Source organism: Coloeus monedula, assembly GCF_965178545.1.
Source record: "Coloeus monedula genome assembly, chromosome: 23".
In the NCBI taxonomy this organism is placed as follows: Eukaryota; Metazoa; Chordata; class Aves; order Passeriformes; family Corvidae; genus Coloeus; species Coloeus monedula.
This window is the reverse complement of record NC_138803.1, coordinates 2660501-2685643: the sequence shown is the minus strand read 5'-3', so window position 1 is coordinate 2685643 and position 25143 is coordinate 2660501. Positions and strand designations below refer to the sequence as shown.

Below are 25143 nucleotides of genomic sequence, written 5' to 3'. Positions count from 1 at the left end.
CCCTGACCCCTCCAGGCCAGCCGGGATCCCCACACCTCGGTCTCCTATTGCTTCCCATCCCCATCCCCGCGCCCCGACCGCCCCGCTCGGCCCTGCGTGCCCGTGGGCTCGGGCCCCGTGGGAGGGGGCGATGGTGGCACCTGGAGCGGAGCCTTTGGCACCCCGGGGGAGGGTTCTGGGTGGCCGTGTGACGATGGAGGGGTCAGAGCACGGGCGCAGCCGCGGGTGGAGATGTCCCGGTGAGCAGCTGGATCTCCAGAGGTGGGGGGTGAGGTGCAGCCGAAAGCGTGGGCAAGGGGAGGGGGCAGCCCTGGGGGTGCTGGGGCAGCGTGGCCTTGGCAGGGCTGGCACCAGGAAGGGGAATGGGGCTGTCCCCAACCTGCCTCCCGGCCCTGCTGCTCTGTGGCACCTCTTGGGGGGACCCAGCTGCCACCCCCCCTCCCAGGGATGGAGCTGGAGCTTTGGGGAAAGAGCATCCCTCGGCCTTGGGGGGAGCATCCCTGGGGGAATGAACGTCCCAGCCTTGGGGAGAGCATCCCTGGGCTTTGGGGGGAGCATCCCTCAGCCCTGGGGAGAGCATCTCCCTTGGGAAGAGCATCCCTTGGCCCCAGGGAGAGCATCCCTAGAGGAATGCGTGTCCCAGCCTGAGGGAAAGCATCCCTGGGCTTTGGGGAGGACATCCCTGGGGGAATGCATCCTTTAGCCTTAGGAAGAGCATCCCTTGGCCTGTGGGAGAGCATCCCTCGGGATACACATCCCTCCCCCTCGGAGAAGGCATCCCGTGCCAGGGTGCTGCGTGCATCCAGCTGGGGCTCAGGAGAAGGTGACCACCTCACCCTGGGGGTAACTGGAAGCGAGGGTGTCCTGGCAGGAATCTGCAATTAAAGACACAAATATTAAACACGGCATTAGACGCTGCTTCCATGAGCGGCTTGGGGAGAAATGGGAGAGGGAGAAGGACCCTGGGCTTCCAGGGGACCCCGACTTAGAAGGATGCAGAAAACAGAGTAAGCACAAAATGAAATGGCCTTTTCCAGAGGGATAAAATGCTGCTGTTGCATCGGTAAGTCAGGGAAAGATGGTTTTTAAAAGCCTCAGAATGGTGCCAGAGATGGAGACTTGGGGAATGATTCTCCAAGAGAAACCATGCATGGAGTCAGGGCAATTTTGAGGGTAAAAATGAAAAGCAGGGGGAAAATATCACCCTCACCACATCCCTCTCAACCGTCTCCTCCCAGAAAGCTGCTCTTGCCCAAAACTTCCCAGGCCAACCCCAAGCCAGATGTCCCAAAGCCAAGCCTGGTGCATTAATCCCGCAGTGTTTTTTTCTTCTCCCTCTCATTTGTTATCATTGAATTAATTATCATTGATTGGAGCTCTGAGTCACCCCACCGCCTCTCCCCGTGTGCCAGGGCCCAGTTTCCAGGCGAGGGGCTGTCAGGCAGGGAGACAGCGCCTGATGCACCCGATAAACCGCGGAATTCTGCTTTAAACCTCACCCCCAGCTCCTGCTCATGGGTTTGGCCCAGCTGCCTCCCCTGCAGACCCAACGCAGCTCCAAACCCTCCTCGTTTTCCACAACATAAAGGTCTCGTTCTCCATCGAGCATCACTGCACAGCTCGGGTGAGCAGTGCCCAGGCATGGAGGCTTTCAAACCTCACATCCCATGAAAGCCTTAGGGACTAAAGGAGCTCTCCTCCCCGAGCTGGCAGGAGAGCTCCCCACCTCCCAAGACAAAACGCTTTGGAGACCCAACACCATCCCCCTGCAGCAATTTGGGGCCCAGCAGTGCCCATGCACTGAAAAATATCCCAGCTCTTGGTTCAGTCACTCCTGCAAGCAGCTAAAAGCTCCTGGCAGGGCTCGTGTCCTGCTAGAAACATTCCCCGTCAGGTCGATTGATTTACCAGGGGCACGACTTGGCTTTTAACTCCCATCTCCTCCTCCTCCCCGTTCAAAGCCATTTTGTGTGTTAGCTCGAGACCTGCTGCCCACAGCCTCCAGGGACCTGCCTTGGAAAGCAGCTTCCTAGCCTTGGAAAAAAATTAGCACGACTAAAAATAAATAACAACAGCCCAGATTTTTATCTTTTTGTCCCCCAGACAAAGCCACCACGAGAAGAGAGCCCTCTTGTCTTGGCTTATCGGTACCAGCTCCGTTCCCCTCTTGCCCTCATGGCCCCTCAGTGACGTGCAGCCCCTTCCTCGAGCCTATTTTTGGGTGTGGATCTGCCATCAGCATCCGTAGGGTGCTGCCCTGGGCGAGGCAGGAGGCTTGGCACAGCTGGCACAACCCAGCTCCAAATACACCCAAGGTTTGCTGCGGTGCTCCCAGAGCCATCAGGGCCGAATTTCCCCGCACGGGGAGTTCACACAGTCCCTCCCTCCCTCGCTCTCTCCCGCTGTGAGATCCCCTCACACACCCCAAAGTGCTGCCAGTGCCCGGCCATGCCAGCGCGGGTTTGGGTAGGTCCTGAGCTAACTCTGCTTTGCTCTGGAGCAGCCCTGAGGAGGAGGATTTGGGGGCGTTGGGGGATGAGCAGCTCAGCATTCCCCAGCCACGACCCAGAGCCCCCCCAGCTGATCCCCAGCGTGGGCAGCAGGAAAGGGGGGGATTCTGCCCTGCTCAGGTGAGACCCCACCTGCAGAGCTGCCTCCAGTCCTGGGTTCCAACATCAGGAGGGCTGGAGCCCCTCTGCTCTGGAGCCAGGCTGGGAGAGCTGGGGGTGTTCACCTGGAGAAGGGAAGGCTCTGGGGAGACCTCAGAGCCCCTTCCAGGGCCTAAAAGGGCTCCAGGAGAGCAGGAGAGGGACTTTGGAGAAGGGGAAATGGCTTCCCAGTGCCAGAGGGCAGGGTTAGATGGGATATTGGGAAGGAATTGTTCCCTGTGAGGGTGGGGAGGCCCTGGCACAGGGTGCCCAGAGAAGCTGGGGCTGCCTCTGGATCCCTGCAAGTGTCCAAGGCCAGGGTGGATGGGGCTTGGAGCACCCTGGGACAGTGGAAGGTGTCCCTGCCCATGGCAGGGGCTGGAATGGGATGGAATTTGAGGTCCCTTCCAACCCAAACCATTCCCTGACTCTGTGATTACTTTTTTACAGCCACCAGGGTACATTCTCTGCCCCGGCCTGTCCCTCACAGGAGGAAGTGTGACCCTCTCCCCAGAAGTTCACAGAATTCTTTCTGAGCCTCCATTTACCTTTTCCATGGGTAAAACGTTGGGATCGGTTGCCCGGGCGGAGGTAAGGAAGTAACAGACTGGGAGCTGGGAGGCTCCTATTTATAAGCTCAACTGCATCCTATTTTGCATCTGCCTCTGCTCTCCCTGTTCCTCGTCAGCACGGGCAAGCCATGGGGTTGCTATTTATTTTCTGTTTTTCTTTATTGTCATCAAATAAGCAGTGAGGATTTTTCCTGGCAGTGCTGGGGAAGCCAGGAACAGGCTCCTTCTGGGTAGAGCAATTACTCTCTTGACATCTTCACCTCCCGCCCAGCTTCCTGACAGGCCTTTCTATTTTCTCAGCTCTCTCAGGCATCTCCTGAGAAACAGAGCAGTTGTTGCAACAATAAAAATTAGTACTTTGCAAGCAACCCGGGATCATGGTGCAGCCTCCACGCAGGGCTGGACTCTGAGTCTTCCAGAAGGAAAAGAGAAGGAAAAAGCTGATGCTGGAGCGGGGAACTGTTCCCAAATCCCCCCAGTCTGAAGGCTGCTCTGGTTTGGCTCCTTGCACGGGGGTGGGTGGTCACAGGGGTTCGATCCTCGTCCCACAGCGCTGGTCCGTGTCCCAGAGCGGACAGACACACAGACAGAGGAATGTGAGGGCTCTGCCAGGGCAGCCTGATGTCACCCAGCACCTCCAGAGCGTCCCTGGCCAGGCTGGACAGAGCTTGGAGCAACCTGGTCTAGCAGAACGTGTCCTTGCCCGTGGCCCTTCCAACCGCACCATTCCATGACTCCCTGACCTCTGGCCCCGTTCCCACAGCTGAGCATCACACGTGTCTGCGTCTGCGGTGGGGAGAGGGACACGGGGCACTAAAGCTCCAGCTGGTCCCACGCCGCCGGACATCCCGCTGTCCACAGGGGAGGGACACATTCCTACACCACACACAGTGCTCATCCCTGTGTTCCTGCTCATCCTCCTGCCGGGAACGAGACCCAGCACACCCAGCCCATCCCAGGGAACCTCTCCTTTCCATGCTGGGATGCCCCGACAGTCACTGCACACCCCTCAATGATATTTTTGTTTAGATGCCATTTTAGGGCTTGGACAGGGGCAGTTGGGCTCCAGTTTCTCGGGAATAAATCCAACACTTTGGCTTTCTCTCGATGCCTTTTGCCCGGGCTGGAACGTGCTCTCCTAACCAGATCCCTTAGCACAGATAAGCCCTGGGAGGATATTTAGGGGAAGTATCGTATATTCGTGCTCTATTCTTATCCTATTCTCCAGGCAGCCGATTTTGGCCACTGTTTGAGATAAAACCTGGGCTCCAGAGATATTTAGAGGTCTCCTCTGATCCACTACAGCTCCTCTTCTAATCTTACCTGGGGATTAACCCGTGCCAACTCGCCCCCAAAAGCAACTCAGACCCCATCTAAAAATAACAACAAGCTGTTTTCTCCCTCCTGCATCCCCCAAATCCCTGCTCAGGAGAAGGCGGCGAGGAAGAGGGAGAAGATGCGATGGGTTTTTCAGCAGTTTGGTGCCTCCCACTGAAATCCCTCCGTCTCCCTTTCGGGGCTCGGTTGTTTTAGAGGAGCTTTTGCACATTAGTCATCCCTTCTCCCGGGTTGCATAACGCCCCAGCTAAAAATTGCATCCTGCCGGCTCTGTGTCAGCTCATGCCCAACCCTCCTTGCTCTGGTGGCAATGAGATTTTGGGGAGTCCACCAAAGGTTTTCCACCCCAAACAACCACTGTGGTGTTGGGATGAGCTGCTTCGGGAGCCTGAAGGGGGGAAGGGCAAGGATGGGATGTCCTGGGATCTGTGGCTGCTCTGGGTTTAATCCTCTGCCTCCAAGAGACTCAACCCCCAAAGTTTGAGCATCTTGATCCGATTCTTCTGCAAGGGACGGGGTTTCATACCTGGCTCATCCCCAAAGTCAGCGCATGACCCTGGAAAAATCATTTATGACCCAAAGAGCACTGAAATCATGGAGGGTGACCTTCCCTCTGGCAGGGGCTGGGGATATTCTGGCTGCTCCTGCTTCCAGAGGGAAGGATGAGCCAGAGGAGCGCCAGCATGGTGCTGCTCTACTCACCCCTTCTCCCAGTTCATGGAATTTGGGGTGATCCATGAACCTGCCCTGTTACCCCGTCCACTTGCTGTGAGAATGCACTGAGCTACAGGAATCCAAGGAAGGCAGCTGCTCCCAACACACAAACGCAGGGGCTGCCGGTGAGGGATGGATCACCCCCCCAGGCCTGTATGGCACATCCTGAGCAGAGGATGGGTGCAGCTCATCCCAATTTCTCCCCAAATCCACACAAATTCTGGCTCCAGCACCAGGTCTATGCAGTGCTCAGTTCCTGTCATCCATCCCCAGGCACCAAGGTTTTCACCTCTTTTCTGCTTCCCTTTGGCTCTCGCACAGCTGGGAGGGAGGGAGGGAGAGAGGGAGAAGGAAGGAAGGAAGAGAGGAAGGGAGGGAAGGAGGGAGGGAGGGAGGGAAGGAGGAAGGGAGGGAGGAAGGGAGGGAGGAAGGAATTCGGAAGGAAGGAAGGAATTCGGAATTCGGAATTCGGAATTCGGAAGGAAGGAAGGAAGGAAGGAAGGAAGGAAGGAAGGAAGGAAGGAAGGAAGGAAGGAAGGAAGGAAGGAAGGAAGGTTGGTTTGGACATGTGCTGACTGCTCCTCCTGGCAGCTCCTTCTCCACACCAAGGGAAACTGAGGCACGGGAAACCTGGGGTGGAGTAGGAGGGTCCTGACTGTGGGATCTGCCAAAATCCATCCCAGCTTCTTTGAGGACCATGGAATCACAGAATCCTTAAAGTTGGAAAAGACCTCCAAGGTCATCGAGTCGGAGCCGTGACCAGCCCGGCCGCACAGGCACCCTCCCTCCTCACCATTCCCTGAGCACCAGCTCCGGTTTGGCCATGATGGAGGGGAAGGGTCTGACCCCAGCAAAGCTCCTGGGGCTCTTTGCTTTTTAAACACACCCAAATCTAAGCTCTCCTCCCCAGAAAAGTCCCCGGGCTCCAGCCCTGACTTGCTCAGAGCGAGGAAAGAGGCTGAGAGAGCACCGAGGGGGAGTCAAGCCCAGGGCTGGACCCCCCAAACCAGCCCCTTGCAGCCCTCCAAGATCCAAACGCCTCCGGGGAGGCTGAGCTGGACAGAACTAGAAATGAGCCAGAGGTCAGGGGCTGAAGGGTTTGTTCTAGTTCAGGAAGACACCTGAGATCATCCAAAATCACCCCAAAAACCAGCACACGTGAGCAAAAGCCAGCAGCACAACGGGGAGTTTGGCTCTCCAGCCTCATCCTCCCAGGGATGGGGAGGGCCTGGTTCAAACGCAGCTCCCATCCCCACGGGAATGTTCTGCCCCACCACTGCACGTCCATCCCAGACAAGGATTCCTCCCCCATCCATTTAGGCACCATTTTGCCTCAAGTCTCTCACTTCCCCACTCTTCAACACCAGCAGCAGCTTTCCCAGGGACCCTTATTGCTCTTCCCACCACTTCCCATCTCCTCATGGGAGTATCCATGCCTATTATCCCAGCCTCTGTGTGCTCCCTGCACCCTCTCCCAGGGCCCTCCAGCCTCCACGGGATCTCGAGGCTGGTTTCCAAGGCCCTCAGGCCCATCCCTGAGGTTGGATGGAGAAGCAGACACAATCTGGGAAAGAACAAGTAGGATTTAGGCAGAAAAAGGCAAAGAACAAGAGGGGAACCACTGCTGGGCAGGGAATAGAGGTTTATTCATCTGCTGCCTCCAGAAACTTGAGGCTGGTTTAAAAAAAAAAAAAAAAGCAAACAAACTAAAACCTAAAAATATGTGAATTCAGCCATTTCCAGCACAATGAGATATAATTTTATGAGTCAACTCGTCCTCCTTGTGTTTCCACCACCCTTTAGCCCGATGCAAACGGCCCACGGGGGGGAGGGCTCGACACCGGAGGGAATTGCAGGGTTTATTTCGGATGAATAAGGATTCAAGGAGGGGAAAAGCACCCCAACACCTACTCCAGGGACTGTCCGTACACATGGACACGAGACAAGGTGGGTGCAGACGTTACAGGGGCAGCTGGAGAGGGTCAGACCCAGCTCCTGCGGGGCGGAGATGTCCCAGCTCGGGCTGCTCTGGGCACCGGAGACGCGGCGTGGCGGGGACAGGGACGGAGGGACACGCAGGGCACAGCGAGGTCCGTTTAGAGGATGGAGGGGACGGGGGAGCAGGGGGAGCTGCAGCGGGACGCCAGGGGAGCCAAGCCCACCGCGGATCCTGCCACACCATCTATGCTGCTCAGACTCCGGGATTTTCCATCGCCTCGGTGAAGAAAACAGACAGGTTAGAGCCGAGCAGCCTCCTGCCCAAGGCTCGGACAGCTGAGAGCACCAGGCTGAGTGCCACCCAGCCCCACACCCCGAGCAACCCCCTGAAAAAATGCTGGGAGGGCTTTTCAAGGGCGAGAAGGCTCCTGTGGATCCTCCAGGCCTTCCCACTCCCTTCACCGAGCAGCCAAATCCAGGACTGGAGAGTCATCAAGGAGGAGACCAAATTGCTCCTGTAGGGTGCTGGGTTTTGTTTCCCAAATTGCTCTGAATGAGGAATGAGTCTGGGGATTTTGTGGGCTGAAGCAGACGGGGAAAAGCAGCAGAACTCAAACAAATATGGGATTGGGAAGGAGTGATTCCCCCAGCTCTGGTTTTTACACCCCTGTAGCAGCAAGCTGCTGCTGACACCTTTCTGTGAGGAAAGGAGCAGGTAGATGTGCTCATTATTTTCCACAAGAAATTGCATTAAAGAGCAAATATTTCTATTTCTTTGAGCACAGGGACCCTTCACACTCCCCCAAAGAGCCAGGGATTTCTCCAGCTTTTATTGAAAAAGCAACAGCCAGAGGAAATAACCTCACAGGTCAAAAGCCACTTTTCTTGCTGGAAAGACACAAAGTCTTTGCACTGAAAATTTAATTTTTAGGTCCACAAAGCACTGCTGATAAGGATGAGTCTCTTCCCTGGATCTGCTGCCAAAATATGGAAAATTAATGACGCTCCCAGCTGCGATGAGCCCGGTGTCCCTGCGCCTGGATCTTCCCTGAGAGCACCCGGGTGAGCAAACCCAGCCAAGCCTGAGCCTTCCCAAGGCTCCAGCGTGTTCCAGGGAAAGCAAGACCATGGAAGTGTGTGGGGGGAGCGGAGGGAGGCAGCTCCTGACAGCAGAAAAACAAGGTGATGGATGGTCCCTTGGGCAGTGCCAGGCTTGGGATCCCTCCCCGTGTCCCACTCCAGGAGTTCGTGGCACATCCTTGGGTTCTGCTTTGCTGGTGCTGGCCCAGCCGTGCTGGTTTGGGCTTGGATCAGGGATCCAGGCTCACACCGGACCAGCGACAGCATCGCCCTCACACACCCCCCAGGGGGGATACTGAGACAGGAGCATCACCTGGGCAACGCTCCAAGGGCACAGCCTCTACAAATCTACAGAAAAAACCCTTTTTTTGTTGGTTTGTTTTTTGTCCCAGCCCCAGCAGCCAGCAAGGATTCTTCAACCCCTTCCCACCTCTCAGCCCCCTGAGGAGACGCAGCTCCTCCGGCTGTGCAGCAGAGGCAGCTCCAGGGGACAGAGGGACTCCTGCCTAAACCTGTTGCTGACTCCAGCAAAGCTCTCCCCGTCCCCACGGTGGAAGCGGGAGCAGAAGCAGGCCTGAGGAGAAGAGCAATTTCCTTCTTTACTTCTTGGCACAGATCCACACAGCGAGCGAGGAGGGGAGCAAGCACAGCCCTGAGCTGGGGGGAGCTGGGAGTTTCCCACCAACAGCAGCGGATGCAAAGACCCCCCTGCTCCCCACAACATTCCCGAAAAACTGCATCGGGCTCATCCTTCCCTCCCCTTGGGTGTGCTGAGGCTCTTTGAAGAGCTCACGTGTTTCCCTGCCGCCCTGAGCCGTGCGTGGGAAGCAACCATGCTGAGATCCAAGCGGTCCCTGAAAGCTCGGGGCAACCCTGGATCCAGCACCCAAACAGCACCAGTTTGGCAGGAAGCGTTGTGGGGTCGGGGTTTGCTGGGAGCCGCCGGCAGTGCAGGGACCTGCTGTGCTTTGTGGGGCTCTCGCTCCGAAGCCTGAATAGAAAAGGATGCAAACAGGCGTAGAAACAGGGTCAAATCACACTGCTCGCTCTGATTAAGCCTCAAGTGTCACATTTTGGGACAGAACTGCATAAAGGTGTTTGATTTCCCCAGGGACTCTCCGCAATGGGCTCGGGGCAAACCTGCCCAAAGCCCAACACTTCATCCTCTCTCCATCAATTTATCCCAAGCCACGCGTGCTGGAGCACCTGGGAAGGAGCTCAAGACTCTGTCCCTCAAGGCTGTCGTGCTTCCCCACCACACCCAGGGCCAGGTGCCACCACAGAGTGAAGCCACAACGCACAGGGGGGTTGTGCTCTGCTGATTGCCACGTTGCTTTAACAGAGCTGGGGTCCCCATAACTCGCCCTGGGGCTACCCAGAGTCACCGGGATTGCTTTAGGAACGGGCTTGCTGCCAATAAAGGAGCGTGGTGTGACCCCTGGGAGCTCCCCCCCGACCACGGCGCTGCCTGCTCCCTGCAGGAGCTCGGCTCCAGGCACTGGGGCAGGCTGGGAGCCGGCGGCACATGGGATGGGGTCAAGCAGGGAGGCAACAAAGCCCAGGAACGTCCTGTTGTTGGGGACAGAGGCCTGGCACGCAGCTCGTGTGGCACCATGTTCCCGTGCAAGTGTGGGCTGGTCCTCACTGCCCCCCAGTCAGGCAGTTCCAGGGGATGCTGCCGTGAGCATTCCCAGCTCGATGCTGCGGGCTCGGGCCACGTGCGAGCCGTGGCCCTGCGCTGACAGCAAGAACCAGAGTGAAAATCAGCTGCACGATGCTCTACAGAGCCAGAAATTGCTGCTGTGCCGTGTTAATGTGCTGAGGAAGGAGGTGGAGCTTTTTAAGGGACACAGAGATGCAGCGCTTGGGCACGCGGGTTAGCGGCCGAGTGCCGGGGGAAGGTCGGACTCGTGGAGCTCTTTTCCAACCCAAACGATTCCGTGGTTCCATCCTAACCAGTCTCACTGGCTGGACTCATCCTGCCTCCATATCCCTCTGTCCAAGCAGAGGACAGGGCTCGAGTGCCAAGGCAGCCCCATGCCAAGGTGTCTGCACCCAGCAGGACACATTTTTGGGAACTGCTGAGCGGGACCTGAGTGCTGAAGGGAGACAAAGGGTCTGAAACCGTCCCCAGCAGCCAGGGAGCAAAGCAATACCCCTGGGAGCAGCCACGGGAAGAAGAAACACATTCCACATAGGAATCCACAGCAATCCAGCTCAATCTTCTCTAGGCTCAGGTCCAAGGGCAGGAGGAGCTCTTCTCGTTGAGCTGCCCCAACAAGACCAACTGCTGGAGTCGGGGTTAAACCACAATGGATGCCGAGATCTGCAGCTCATTCCCGAACCGGCTCCACCTCCTGATTTCCACAGCTTGCACAGACACCAGTACCTGTCCCAGGATCTGACAGATGGCCATCAGCGAGTCGGGCTCAGAACCAAGCTCATCTCAATTTGCAGAGCTGCCAGCATCCCGGTACCAGAACAAACAGCCTCAGCAGGAGATAAATCAAGAGCGAGGGAAGAGGCGCCTCTGCAGCTCCCAATGGCTCTTGGCTGGAGGCTGTTTTGCCCCTTGGTCACCTCTGGTCATCTCTGGTCACCCCTGGACATACTGGAGCATGTCACTAGGCCAGCCCTGACCTCCCAGGACAGTGTCCCACCCGTCTGTCCCACAGCCCCAGCAGGACACAGGTACTGAGGTTGGCTCTTGCCAAAAGGCCTCAAGCATCACTGGAGTCCCTCTGGACTCCAGATCCGGCTTTCTCCAGGTGCAGCATCATTGCAGCAACATGGGGGTAAGTGACCCGTGCACACCTTCTATTTCAAAGTGTAAAAGGCACTCTGAAACTTGCAGGGAAGACACCAGAACACCCCAAGAATGATCACCAAAGTGCCCTTTCAAAGAGCTGCTGCTGCCACCACACGAGGACAGAAACCTCCTGGTCTCCTGTGATCCAGGGATGGGATTTGGGAGCGAGTGAAAGCAGCTCTGGATCCTCAGCTCTTAGAGCTGCTCCACTTTTCCTGGCTTCAGTGGGACCAGACTCAAGTGCTTCAGCTGAAGCCTGACTTCAGCATTTTCTAAGGAGGAAGAGCAGCACTGGCTTTCATCCCTCTCCTCCATCCCTTCCAGTTCAGCATTGCCCCTCCCAGTCTGGAGTGGGACTAAAGCTCTCTCCCCTCTCCACATTAACAGGCATTAAGAAAAGAGACCAACTCCACAGGAAAAAGCACATCCAGGGAGACAACATGAGGCGTTTCAAGCGGATATTTGATGGTACCCCAAGGATGAGCAAAGCTTTTCCTTTTTGTTCTCTTTCCGAGGTTGAGCAGCAATGCCAAATGGAATCCTTGATTTCCCAGCAGGAAACAACCAACTCACATCTACAGCTGATAAATGTGGTTGCCCCAAACACCTCCCTGAATCCCGTCCAGTCTGTGCCATCCCAAGCAGTTCCAAAGGTAACAAACCCTTGAGGCTCTCTGAAGCACCAACAGGTTTTGGGGAGCAGCTCAGAGGCGCAGCACACCATCCCATGCCCGGTCCCAGCTCCCAGGCACCGTTCCCTGTGAGCAACAGGCAGCACTTGGTACCAGGGAGGTGGAAGTAGGTCAGCTCTGCAGCCACAGCATCCCACACCACCCTGGACACGCAAAACGCTGCACAGCTGGAAAACTGAGCTGTGCCCTAAGAATCATCCCAGCAATCGAGGGTGCAGCTGGATTTCGTGGCACTGGGTTCACCCTCTCTGGAGCTGGAGTGCTGGGAGATGGGTGGAGGTCTGGGACCAGGTTGAAGAAGATTTTGTTTTGTCATGGGAAGAAGGGTTTTGTGTTTTCCTGACTCATCTCTCTCTCAGTTTCCCATGGAAAACCTCAACACTTAGCACAGCTCCTGTTCCAAGCCCAGAGGAGCCTTTCTGGCAGCCCGGAGCTGCTGGCAAGGCAGCGCTTGACGCATCGCGGCTCCCCACGCTCGAACCCACTGAAAGCCACCGGAGGGGAGAGGGAAGGAAAAGCCTCTGGGGCTTTTTTTCCCTACTGAAAACCTTTTGGTCCCCTTCAGTCACAACCTCACCGTGTCCCGAGGAGAGATGTCCCGCTCCCACCATCCAGGGATGAGTGGTTGAACCCCAGGGAGAAGAGCTGGAGGGGCAGAGGTTGGAGCACTCTGTCCCCAGGGAGGGTAATGCAGCCAGCACAGGGTCAGAGACCCCAAACAGGCACCACTGGGGAGGAGAAAACAAAATGTGGAGCCAGCACGGAGAGATGTGGCGGACGGAGGAGAAGCAGATGGAGAGGCAGGAAGACGTGGATTTGGGGAGCAGAGAACAGCCAGGCAGGCAGATGGAGATGAACCACGGCCTTGGATCGGCCCAACAAAGCTGCACTCAACCTCCACTCACCCTCCCCAGGTCCTGCTCACACCTCCAGCCGTACCTTTCTGGATGCCTCCATCCGCTGCACAGGAGAAGTCCCCCGTGGCCAGCAGGAAGCACGTGGAGGATTTCTTGTTCTTGTCCCTGGTGCTGGAGCGCCGCATTGGCCGCTTCTCCTCGTCCGTCGGGGACAGCGGCTGCTCCTCGTCCGACAGCACCACGTTGGCCTCACCGTTCTGCTTGGAGTCTGCAAGGGGCGGCAGAGACCCATCAGCAGCTGACAGAACCACAGGAGAAAGTGCTCAGGGTGGCCAGAAGGGCTTGCAGGACTGTGCAAGGAGGCAGAAGAGCAGGTTGCAGGTGGCCCGGAGCAGCACCCACCAGTTCAGGTGCTGATCCCAGCCTGGACACGCTCCTTTGGAGCAGCCAGGGGAGCAGGACACAGACAGATATAATTCCAAGCAGCTCTAGTCCTGCTGAGGGTTATAAAACCTGTGTGAAGCCAAAGCTGGGGATGAAACACCCCAGGTTTTTGAGATCCACCCACCTAATTGGAGGGAATTAGCTCTCCAAAATTCACACTGCTGAGGAACGGGCTGCTCGGGGTAGTGGGAAGTGCTAATTTATGTCCCCTGGCTGCCTGGTTCGTTGGCTGAGAGGATGCTCTGCCACGTGAGGGCCTGGCCTGAGCTCCTGGCTCTAACTGCTCCTCACTGCCAGGGCTCCCAGGGCAGATGGGATTTGCAGGCATGTGGAAAAAGGAGATTTATAAAGGAAAAGAGCTGCTTGGGGCACGCAGAGCTCCCTGTTCCCCCCCAGGAGAAGGACCATCACTGTTAAACACGTGTGGCCAGACGTGCAGCTGCCCAGGGCTGACCTCAGTGCTGGTGCAGGACACAACCCCACCATGGTGCCTCCTGTTCCAGAGACCCCAGAGGTGCCACTGGCAGCAAACCAAGACCAAAGGGGCAGAGCAGCCACCATGGCCAGCACTGGCACTGGGGCAGGGCTCTCACAGACCCCCAAAGTCAGCCCAAGGGATGGTGCCCACAGCTGCCCACAGATGGGGCTGGGCCTTCTCCTGATCCAAAGGGAAGACTTGGCCAACCCCTGAACTTCAGCTCAGTGCGTGAGATGAAAAAAGGAATGTCCAGGGACTGGTTTTGCTCAGGATTTGGAGCAGCAGCGCAGGGATTCTGTCTACCAGAAGAAGAATGAGGAGGTGGTCAAGCCCCAGGGAATGTCCATGGATTTATCAATTTTGGTGAAGGTTTCCCTGATTTATGGTGGGAGGAAGCAAAGGAAAAATCTGTCCCAAGGGCATGACCAAGCTAGCACAGGAGCAGAGCAAGTGGCCTTACCTCTGTCACTGTGAGGGAGAGGTGGCTTAGGCAGGGGCACCTTGAAACCCACCATGGTGACTTGATCCGTGCCATTAGGAGGGAAGGATGTGGCCTTTGGGAAAGCAGGATATGGCCTTTCCCCCCTGCCTGCACAGGGGACTTGACCTGCAGCGCCCTGGTCCCCCAACATGGCCCCAACACCCTCCCACTTGAGGGACCCCAGCATCTCACCCACCCAGAGCTGGGGGCCACATCCTGCGCCATCCCCAGGGATCTGGGACACAGGGGACCAAAAACGTTGCCTTGAGGGCTCCCGGATGTCTCCCCCTCCCTCAGCCCCACCTTTGGGGTCTCACCTGACCGCTTCCGCTCAGTCGCCCCCTCCTCTACCGCCAACGGGCACGTGTCGCTCTGGGTGCTGTTCCGGGGGGAGTTCTCCTCGGATTTGCCATAGGTGGGGGAGTCCAGCGGGGCCGGACGGGGTATATGCTTTTTCTTCTTCTTTGGCAGCTTCTGCTTGGCCATGGCCAATGAATAGTACATCCCAAAGTTATTGACGATGACGGGCACGGGCATGGCGATGGTCAGCACCCCGGCCAGGGCGCACAGGGCCCCCACCACCATCCCCGACCAGGTCTTGGGGTACATGTCACCATAGCCCAGGGTCGTCATCGTGACCACGGCCCACCAGAACCCGATGGGGATGTTCTTAAAGTGAGTGTGGTCGCTCCCGGTGGGGTCGGACGTCTTGGCTCCGATCCGCTCGGCGTAGTAGATCATAGTGGCGAAAATCAAGACCCCCAAGGCGAGGAAGATGATGAGGAGCAGGAATTCGTTGGTGCTGGCCCGGAGCGTGTGGCCCAGCACCCGGAGACCCACAAAGTGCCGCGTCAGCTTGAAGATCCGGAGGATCCGGACGAAGCGCACCACCCGCAGGAAGCCCAGCACGTCCCGGGCAGCTTTGGAGGACAGGCCACTGAGACCCACCTCCAGGTAGAAGGGCAAGATGGCCACGAAGTCAATGATGTTGAGCAGGTTTTTAATGAAGAGAAGCTTATCTGGGCAGCAGATGATGCGAACCAGGAACTCGAGGGTGAACCAGAGCACGCAGACCCCTTCGATGTAGGTGAGGATGGGCTCCGTCTCCACTTTGTGTGTCAGCAGGACCGTCGTGGTGTTGCCGACCACCAGGGTCTCCGTCACGTTGACGTCGATGTTGAAGGCCTCGTGCGTCTCCAGGCAGAAGGTTGTGATGGAGACCAGGATGAAGAAAAGCGAGGCGAAAGCAACCACCTGCAAAAGTCAAAATTACACGGGCCATGAGCTGATGTGGGGCAACCTCTTCTGTCTGGAGGAGGTCAAAACACTCCAGGATGCTGCCACCCACTGCTCCAAGGCCAAGGGTGGAGAATGGGGAGGGATCCCCAGACCTCTCCCATGAGCTGACAGAAAACCTCAGAGCCTGGGGCCATCAGTCCAGGACCTTTCTCCAAGTGCTACGATCTGTACGGGAGAAGGTGTGCTGGGCTCCAGCTGTGCCTGGAGATGTGCCAGGAATGGCAGTGGTGGGGGTGAAGGGAACCTGGGACAGCCTGGGACTGCAGCAATCTTCCGCTGGGAACAGACGTGAAAAGGGAATTTTGACAGGACAGATTCAAAGAGCTTTCCCCCGCATTCATCACAAACCCCTCCAGATGCCAGGCTCACACTGCTCACAGCTGGGAGCTTTGGGGCCTGGATGTGTCAGAGATGTCCTTTCGCCCCCTCCCTGAGGGTCAGTGGTGGGTGATGTGCCCACAGAAGTTCCAGGTCTGAGAGGGCAGGATGAGGAGAGGAGCAGGCAGAGCTCAGCCTCCTGCTGATGCCTGGACCTGGTGACACCGGGATGTTCCCATTTCTCCTCTCTGCCAGAGAGAGAGACCTTTGTCCCCTCCATGTCACCTCCTCCTCCTCCTCCCTTCTCCTCGCTGTGGATATGAGTGAGGAGGGGCCAGCAGCATGCGTTGGAGGTCACAAAGGACCACCTTGTCATGCTCCCATCAATCCTGCTCAGCTCCCTCCCTCACTCACAGTGAGCCCATTACCTGGAGCATCTGTTTCCAAAAGCTGCCCCCTGCAAAAAAAACCCCTGTGAGCAGAAAAACTCTTGTTCTACCTTCCTCTGGCACAAAAGCACGGCTTTCCCAGGAGCAGATCCTGGTGCAGCTCCTTCGCTGCACCTGCACCAAGCAGGATGTGACCTTTTGCTGTCAAACCCACCCAAGCGGCTGCACTCGGCAGAGCAGCACCGTGAGCCTGCTCCAGGCGACAGCCCGGATCCTCGGCTGGAGTGAATCAGCAGCAGAGACAGCCTGAGTCACGCTGGAGAAACATCCGGCCCTGGACACCGGCGGTGCCGTGGCGGCAGCCCCGAGCCTGCCAGGAGCATCCTTGAGGGGTGTCCCCAAAGGCAGACACGTGTGGGTCCACCACAGAGAGCATCAGCCCTCCAAGAGTTTGGTGTGAAGTTTAAATCAGGCATTAAATGATGGAGAAACCTCTGGAAGATGATTCTCCTGCCCCGGTGAGAGACACCTGCTTGGGGATGGAATGAGATGCTCCTCACCCCTCAGTCAGAGCCCTCTGGACCACGCACGGGGATGCGGCTCCGAAGGCTGATCAGCTGTGTGCGGTTTGGGAAGCAGATCCAGCAAGAAGTGGGATCTTACAGCAAGGCCAGCTTAACCAGACAAGTGTCTCTACACAGTCGTGGCACAGCCAAAATAATCCGCTTTTCAGCTGAGGGCTGAGTCACGTTCCTGAGCTTCCCTGTATGGGGAATCTTGGGAAAACCTGAAGAGTAAAAATTTAGACTTAAAGCAAAGTAGGAAGAAAAAAAAATCACCCAGGAAGGGAGTGAGACCGTGCGAACACTCGGGTAATGAAGCAGCCCTGCTGTTGAGTGTGAGGTGAGACCTGATTTAGCCCAAGGAGCAAAATCAGCCTTTAAAAATAGAAGAGTCAGGTTCAAGCCGGTGCCAACCATCGTGTCCCCCTCGGCATGCTGCTCCAGTTCTGTGTCTGACCCGAGATGTCTCACCTCAGCTCCAGTTGCTGCTCCAAACTCAAGTTCTTTTCCAAAACTGTCTTTAAAATAAAATAAAATAAAATAAAATAAAATCTATGTATAAATCTATGTAGAAACCAGTACTACCAATACACACCAGAACTCCCACCAAACAAGTCCTCCAGAACATGTTGGTGGCCTACACAATCTTGACCTGCACTCAACAGCTTGCAGTGGGTGTTCCTAAAAGATCCATGACCCTGCAGAGGGTCACTAGCCTGAAAATGCCCATGAAAGTGAGGTCAGGAGTCTCCAAGTTGGGCTGCAAAGGGAAAAAATAGTGAGGAGCTGCACGTAAGAGGGGTTTGGAAATAGAGGTAAAATCACAGCCAGGGCAGATTTGCATGGGGAGGAAAAGTGTGAAACTCCAGCTGGGACCAAATATTCCCGGAGTGGACTAGACTGAGGAGCCAGGGATCCCATGGGCATCGATGGTGCACGAAGAGAGGCTAAAACACGGCAGAGATTTCTAACCACGCGCTCACCCAGCTGCCAGCTCAGGAGGAGAAGTGCTGGAGGGAGGGAAAGACGGAAATAACCAGGAGCCAATTGAGTCAGGGCCCGAGGGGCTGCTCCACGGAGAGGAGGAGCGAGGACCGGAGAAATTCAGCTCTTGAGACTCTTAGTCACGGCTGCCACACAGAGAGGGAGAGAGTTTACATGGCCAGCCTGGGACTGCTGCTCCCCAAGGTTTGGCAACATGCTGTTGGGCTGCTCCAGCACATTCCCTGCAGCCAGCAGCACCCCTTTGGCTCTGGAAAGAAAGGGGGAGACCCCAAAATGGGGCGGTATTAAAGAAATCCCAACCGCCGCAAACCTCACGCAGCCCAAAAGCCAGAGCAGCACCAGGAATGTTGAACCCACAGGGATGCTCACGAGTCCTGCAGCACCCTAATGCTGGATGGTGACTCCAGCCAGGAGCTGGGTGCGCTCACTTGGGATGGTTGTGTTGCTCTGTGCCTCAGTTTCCCCTTCTGCCAGAGCAGTTTTCCCAAGCTATAGCACTGGTATTTTTTCCTGTTACCTCTGGAAGCTGATCGTTCCCATGGCACTGCTGAGCTGAACGTTTATCCAGAGCGGTGAGAAGGAAGCAGGGAGCTCCCAGTACAAACTGGTCCCACTCCAGCCCCAGCTGGGCCTCAATCACAAGCATCTCTGCTCCCTCCAATACATTCCTCCTGCTAAAGCCTTTCCAGGAGCAGCTCAGCACACAGAAAAAGCAGAACCAAATAATGCCGGGGGGAAAAATTGAATTGAATTATTGTGCTTGGGTTTATTTTTAATTTTGTTTAATTTTTTATTTGGAGCTTTGCACCACTCAGAGCATCTCTCCGCGGTGAAAAGCCCTCAGAGATGGGCAAAGGAGCAGGTACCCTTTTAAAATGGGTTCAGCTCTTGCTGCCCGAGCATTCTCTGCATGTGTGTGCTGCTCTAACATTTGCTGCAAAAACACCTCCTTGCCAAACTGACCCCTGCCCCGCACACTGCTCGTGGGTGTGAAATGCCTGCAGAATTTCTTACCATTGATGGGGCTTTTTTTACACCTCTCAATGCATCCAGAATTCATCTCGATCCCAACTGCCTGTCCGTGTGTGTGCGGCAGATCCATAAGCTGGGCGTGCCAGGGGCTGGGGTGGGTATCGAGGGGTCAGTGGGCAGCGCTTCGGGGGTGGTCTGTGAGGAGCTGGGAGAGGAGACATGCGCAGAGCAGCACCCGAGCACCAGGCTGGGAGCCTGGGGATGCGCCTGGTTTGGGGGGACACGTCCCAGGCGCGTCACTGCCCGTGGGTAGGGACCGCTGGCATGGCCGGGGAGGGTGGCAGGGTCTCTGCTGCGTGGATGTGCTCACGTGTGCACACGCACAGTGCCAGGGCCCGGGGCCACGCGTGGCTGAGGGGGCTGTGGGAGCGTGGCTCAGGTGTGCTGGGTGTCAGCGGTGCCTGAGCCTGCACCACACGTGCTGGTGGGCTCCCTGTGCTGCGGGGGCAGCCCCGGTGTGGAGACAGCGGGCAGGGGGTGCACAGGAACAGGGTGTCCTTTGGGGCTGCTGTTCCTGCAGATGAGGAGCGTGAGCTGCTTGGGGACAACCGTGAGGATCCCGTTTGCTTCAGGACCTGATCCCCAGCCCTGACCTCCACTGCACTGTTAAATGTGGGTTTTGGCATCGTGCAGCCCAGCAAGAGGAACCCAAACATCCTATCCTAGAGCATCCTGAAAGTCTGCCAGGAGTCAGCCCTGCCAAGGACAATCCCTCATCTCCATGTGCCCAGGAGGTGTGCAGGGAGCACTCGAGGGCGCAAAGGGGGCAGGGATTGGGCTTGCCCCCAGTTTCAGCCCAGCCCTCCCAGGTGTGAGGGTTGGGAGGGTATTGGGAGACAATGGAAGAGGGGTCCTGTAGGATGGGACGTGACTCCTGTGTAACCCACCAGGAAAGTCGGACTTGCCCACGGGGATGGGGAGGTGAAGACACAACCCCAGCACGGCCCCATCCCGCCTCCCCACCGGCGCATTTCGGGAGCTTACCCTTGCCGCCTTGGACGAGTAGGGGTCCTCAAAGAGCGCCCACATCTTGGGCTGCCAATTCCGGCAGCAGCCACCCCCTCCAGCAGCCCCCGCCGCCCCTGGGGGCCTGTCATCCATGCCCAGGCGCTGAAGGGCCATCTCCCTACCCCCTTCCTCTTCAGGCTCCTCTCCGCCAGCCCCTCCACCAGGCTCGGGACTCTCAAAGATATCCAGGGCCTCTTCGGCGTCGCGGTGCTGGCGGTAGGTCATCCAGCAGCAGGGCTCCACGTCCGTCTCGTCGATGCCCCAGTAGGTCAGCTCCTCCTCGAAGAGGGGCCCGCAGATGTCCGCGGGGCAGTGCAGCTTCCCGGTGCGGTAGTAGTTGAGCACGTAGGAGAAGATCCCGGGGTGACGGTCGAAGAAGAACTCGTTGCTTTTGCCATCAAAGTCAAAGTTGCTCTGGGCATCGGGGTCAGCCAGCCAGGCCAGGCGGGTGCCCGGCAAAGTCCGTAGGGTGCTTTTGTAGGTCTCATGCCGGGTGCCACCTACATTGATGGTGATCTTGTCCGACTCTTCCCCTTTGCCCATCTCTTCCTTCAGGCATGTTTTGGAGGGTGGTTTGTTCCCCGACTTGCGTCCACGGTAGGAGGAGACACACACCGAGCTGATCATAGATTTCGGTGGATGGGAGATGCCCACAACGTGCACCCTTCCTCCGGGCGAGGAGCTGGGGTTCAGCGGAGGCGGGAGAGGGGGACAGAGATGGGACTGGGGAGGGGAAAAGGGGGGGGCTCAGGCTTGGCTCTGGCCTCGGGGGGAGCAAGCTGGAGCCGCGCCGGACACCGCTGGCTGCTGGGGGACAGCAGGGGAGGCTGCAACCTCCACCCCCTCCAAAGCCAACCCCCCCCAAATAAAACCGCCCTAAACCGGGAGCCAGCCCAGCCCTGCCGGGCAGCAACAAGTGCGGGATGGAGGGGGCCAGGAGCGGGCGGGGGGGTGCGGCAGCCGGGGGGGGGGGGGATGCGGGCCCGGCCGGGAGGATGCTGGGGAAGGGATGGGGGGGTGCTGAGCCCGGCCGGGCGCTGTGTCCCCCCCCCTCCCGGTACCTGCAGCGCCAGGCGCGGGGGGGCCCCGCCGCCCGCCCCTCCCGCTCCGGCGGCTCCGCGCTCCCTCCGCCCCCCCCGGGCCGGGCTCGGGGAGGAGGCGGCGGCCGGGGGGCTCTTCCCCCGTTCCCGGCGGAGAGAAGGGGGGATGGATGCGCCCTCTCCGCCTCCCCTCCCGCTCTCCCTCCCCGGGGGTCCCCGTTCACGCGTGGCCGGGCCGGGGGGGGGCCTGTTGCGTCCCGGCGGTGCCTCCCCGCGGGGCTCGGCGCGAGGGAGGCGGCGGGAGAGGCTGCGGGGTTCGGCGGGGCTTTTATAGGGCTGGCAGCGAGCGGTGGGGTTACGGGAACCGGCGCCGCCCCGCCGGGGGGCCGGGGACCCCCCGCCCCAGCGCCCAGCCCCGCAGCCCGCCCGGTGCCCCCCCCCCCACCTCTGCCCTCCCTCTCATCCCCGCATCCATCCCTCCCTTCATCCTCCCATCCCTCCATCCATCCCTTCATCCCCTCCACCCCCAGCCCAACCCTCCGCCTACCCCCAGGGCCCCCGCACTCCTCGGCACCGGCTCACCTCCCCGCGGGGCCCGACGTGCCGCTGAGGGTCTCGGGGGGTCGGTGTCAGCGAGGAGTGAACCCCGGACACCCCAGCTCCTCTTCGCGCCGGAGGGGAAATGCAGCCCAGAGCTGCCTGCGGATCTGGAGCCAGCTCTTGGCAGAGGCTCCCGCAGATCCCATCCCTCCCTGGCTCGCAATCCCTCGCTCACCGAGAGGTCAGGAGAGACCGACCCCGGGGCCGGTGGGGAGCTGGGAGGCTGCACTCAGACCTGACCCCCCTTCCCTCCCACCACCCTCCCCGAGCATCTCTCCGCCCTGTTTCTGCTCCTGCGTGTGAGATGCCCCTTTCCCGCAGCGGCCGCCGGGGCTCGGGGTACCAACCACCCCAGCCCGCGGACCCCTTCCCCTAAGCCCCCTCCCTGGGGGGCTCCGACACCCCCGGGGTGCTGGTGATGCTCAGCCCCGGCTCCTGGGACTGGGGAGGAGGTGAAGAGCACCGTGCCCCAGGGCCGAGGCTGTCACCCAGGTGAAGACCTGAGGGACTCATCCTGCCAGCTCTGTTTACTCCTGCACTGGCACCGCTGGTGCTGCTGCACTGGGGGGCGGGGGGTGCTTTGGGGTCATAGAAGGGATCCAAGCCCAGCACAGGCCTGTTATTGGGGTGGGGGTCTCACCCAGGAGGGTCAGCACTCGGATAAGGGAGTTCTTGGTGCAGGGCGAGGGGACGTGGAGTGGAGGATGCTGCCTCAGCACCCCTCTCTGCACCTCCCCGGGCTGTGTGGTGCATTGTCACCCCGCCAGGTCCCCTCCTCACCCCCTGCCCAGATTTGTCCCCTCACTGATGTGCCCCTGAATTCCGGGGGGCACTGGGGGTGGCTGGGGAAAAAGCTCCACCCAAAAAAATCCACGAGGCACGAGAGCCACGCTCGAATCTTACCACCAAGACAGCCCTGCTCCAACTGTGACTGCAACTCCACAGCTTCCAGGGCCGGATCCTGAGCGGGTGGAGGCTGGCGTAGCTCCACACCCAAACCACCCGGAGCTGCACCAGCGGGAGAGCCTGGAGCCCAAGGGAAAACCGTGCTGGAAAAATCGAGCCTTGCATCACCAGCCAGGCATCGCAGCTCGGCTCCTCATCGGCGTAATGCGAGTTTGGCCAGGAGGAAGGAATGCTGCGACCTGATGCTAATATTTTATCTGTCGACTTTCATCCCGCCAGGAAGAGCTTCGTGCACCCAAGCGCGGCCGTTCCTGGGGTGGGAGGAGGTGGCCAAGCAGACAAATGAGTTGTTTCTGGGGAAGGAAGAGATCTTTTAGCCAGCAACACCCGCCCAAAGCTGTCTGCTCTCTAAATATGCCTTCTGATTTTTAATGTCCATGGGAAAAAAAAAAAAAAAAAGAGAGAGAGAGAAGAAGAGAAAATGGAAAGAGCTGGATGAATAAGGGCCTTTGTAGAGCAAGAAGGAGTGACTTCTGCAGGGACGTCCTGCAAGGTTCATGGCATCTCAGAGAACATCCAGACGAAGGATGGAATGAGGAGCAGGACCTGGAAGACCTCAAGCAGGATCAGTTCTAACCTGGGAAGCCTTGGGTGGGTCCTGGGAACATGTTAAGGGGTCTCTGGGTCCCTCCCCTCCATGGCCCCTGACCCGGCGCAGCACCCTGAGCCTGGCCCATGATCCGGCACATCGGGTGCATCCCCAGCGGTGGGGAGAGAGCAGCACAGCGGAGCACGGGATGCCCACAGGGCTGAGTGGCCTCACAGGGAGGCGGGGGACACGCTGGGATCCCTCCATCCATGGAAGGACAGAGGAGGAGGCTGGACTGCATCACTTTAGGGAGAGACCATCCTGTTTTGGTGTAGAAATAGCCAAACCAACCTCTCCAGGTCCTTGCAGCCCAGAATCTTGTTAATGAAGGATATGTTGTCCTCAGGAACCCCTGGATGCTCCAAAGGAGGTCTCTGCCCTCATGTTTTTGGTAGGACAGCTCCATCTCTGACCTGTGGGTCACAGGTCTGGACCTGTGGTGGCACCCACGGCACTCCCCTCCCCGGGGTGGGATCCCCAAGAAACCTTTCTGGACACTCTCTTGGAGGTGGGTCTTCCCTAAAAAGCTGTCACAAGCCATGGACGAGCTCTGTCTCTGCTCTCCGCCTCTGCCAGGTGAATTTTTAACTACAGTTGCTCATTTTAGCTGTGCCGGTGACACTGGCAGGGTCTGCAGCCCCATCCCTCCATGACCTCAGCCTGCAAGGGGAGCTGGCACATGCCCTGATTCCCGGGCAGGGAATGCTCCCCGGCTTGCTGGCGCGGCGGCGTGTCCCCGTGTTCTGTCACACAGTGCCACCTCGTGTCCTGCGCCCCGGCTGGAGCCCAGGCAGGGAAAACACGGCCGGCGGAGCGCGGCGGGGTCTGGGGAGAATCTGGCTCCATCCACGGCAGCGCTGATGCAATTTCGCTCCATAAAAGCAATTTGGGAGCGGGAGGGAGGGGGCTGGGCTGGAGCGGGGACAGTGGTGGGGACTGTGTGGCTTTGGAGTGAGCGGGAGCGGTTCGTGAGCTGGGGCCGTGCCTCGGTTTCCCTGTCTTTCCGCGTCAGGATGTCCTTTTCCTTTCCGAGGTGCTCAGGGAATCTCGGCAGAGGCTGCTGTAGCAGCTCCACCTCGTGTCCGTACCCGCCTCGTGCCCGCGGGCCGGTCCAGAGATGTTTGGAGATGGGACGCCCAAAACCCACCCCCACATCCGACAGCAACATCCTTCACCTCCCACCAGCCTCTGAAACCTCCCTCCCTCGCTGTCACGGGAAATTCAGTATTTATGCGGTTTTTAAAATAGAAAGTGTTTGGCTTAAATTCCACATTTGGGCCCATTTCTGTGTCTTTATTCCAGCCCCCAAGGGCCAGAATCACCCTTTCCAGTTTGTTTCTCTCTCCTGTTTTCAGAAAGCCCCTGGCACTGGGATTTTCTGGCCCCTGCAGACCCTCTCTCAGCCCCTGGGAGCGCAGGATGGGCTGAGTTCGGTGGGTTCAGCACTGCAGTGACACCACACGTGGCTCCAGTCCAGCACTGGGCATTACCCTGAGCTGGGATCTCCATCCCTGCTCCCACAGAACCGGCCTGTGCTGGGGTCAGAGCTGCCCTCCGTGTCCCCTTGTCCTGCTCATCACTCCTGGGGGGCGTTTTCCCACAGAGCTGGACCCTGGATGTCCTCTGGGACACAGATACCCCTGTGCCACCTCTTTCCCCTCCCTGGGCAGTGCTGCTCCTCCAGCCATGTCCGACGCTCGCCCCAGTCCTGCACCAGCCTCTCCAGATGGTGCCCAAAAGACCTTCCCTGCTTCCCCAGGGCTGTCACTGTTCAGTTCACGGCCGTGGCAGTGTCCCCATGGCATCCCCGGTGCCAGGGATCTCATCTGGATCTATCTCTCCTGATTTCTTCCCCCCTTTCCTCAGGCTCCTGAAGGAGTCCTGGAGAAGCCAAAGAAGCTACCAGAGCTGGGAGAGAAGGGAAGAGGCAGCCCTGCTCCCCAGCTAACCTCAGCTAATTCCCAGCAGCTGAAGTCATCTGGGATTGCTGGAAACCCTTGGGCCTTCTCCAGGAAGGGTCTCCAGACTCGCAGGGCTCCCAGCACTCAGGATAAGCCACCAGCGCTGTTATCAGGGCACTGTGCAGAGGAGCAGGCGCTGCACCTTACCAGTCCCTGTGCCCTGGAAAGCCAGTGTGTACTGGTTAAACTGGCCCAGGATGGGAAACAACCTCCACGAGGCTCTTGAAGCACCTACAGACAGCTCGCTCCGAGCAAGGCCCTTGCAGGGGCTGATGCTGGGTGGAGGCAGGGATGAGGGGACACTGCAGGACAGTAGTGGGGA

General features: G+C 58.4%; 1 protein-coding gene across 2 annotated transcripts; it reads right to left on the bottom strand.

The window, feature by feature from the left end:
- Positions 1–813: 813 nt before the first annotated feature.
- On the bottom strand, positions 814–22376 carry KCNC4 (potassium voltage-gated channel subfamily C member 4; the record flags this gene model as incomplete). 2 transcript variants are annotated; one of them, XM_082295978.1, is made up of 5 exons in its annotated part: positions 814–875; positions 12731–12916; positions 14369–15305; positions 19642–20388; positions 22209–22376. In XM_082295978.1, 5 exons carry the CDS (start codon positions 22374–22376, stop codon positions 814–816), a joined length of 2100 nt encoding a protein of 699 aa, XP_082152104.1. The 2 variants fall into 2 exon arrangements, with proteins under 2 accessions (XP_082152104.1, XP_082152103.1); XM_082295977.1 differs by lacking the exon at positions 814–875 and adding an exon at positions 7369–7487.
- Positions 22377–25143: the final 2767 nt, after the last annotated feature.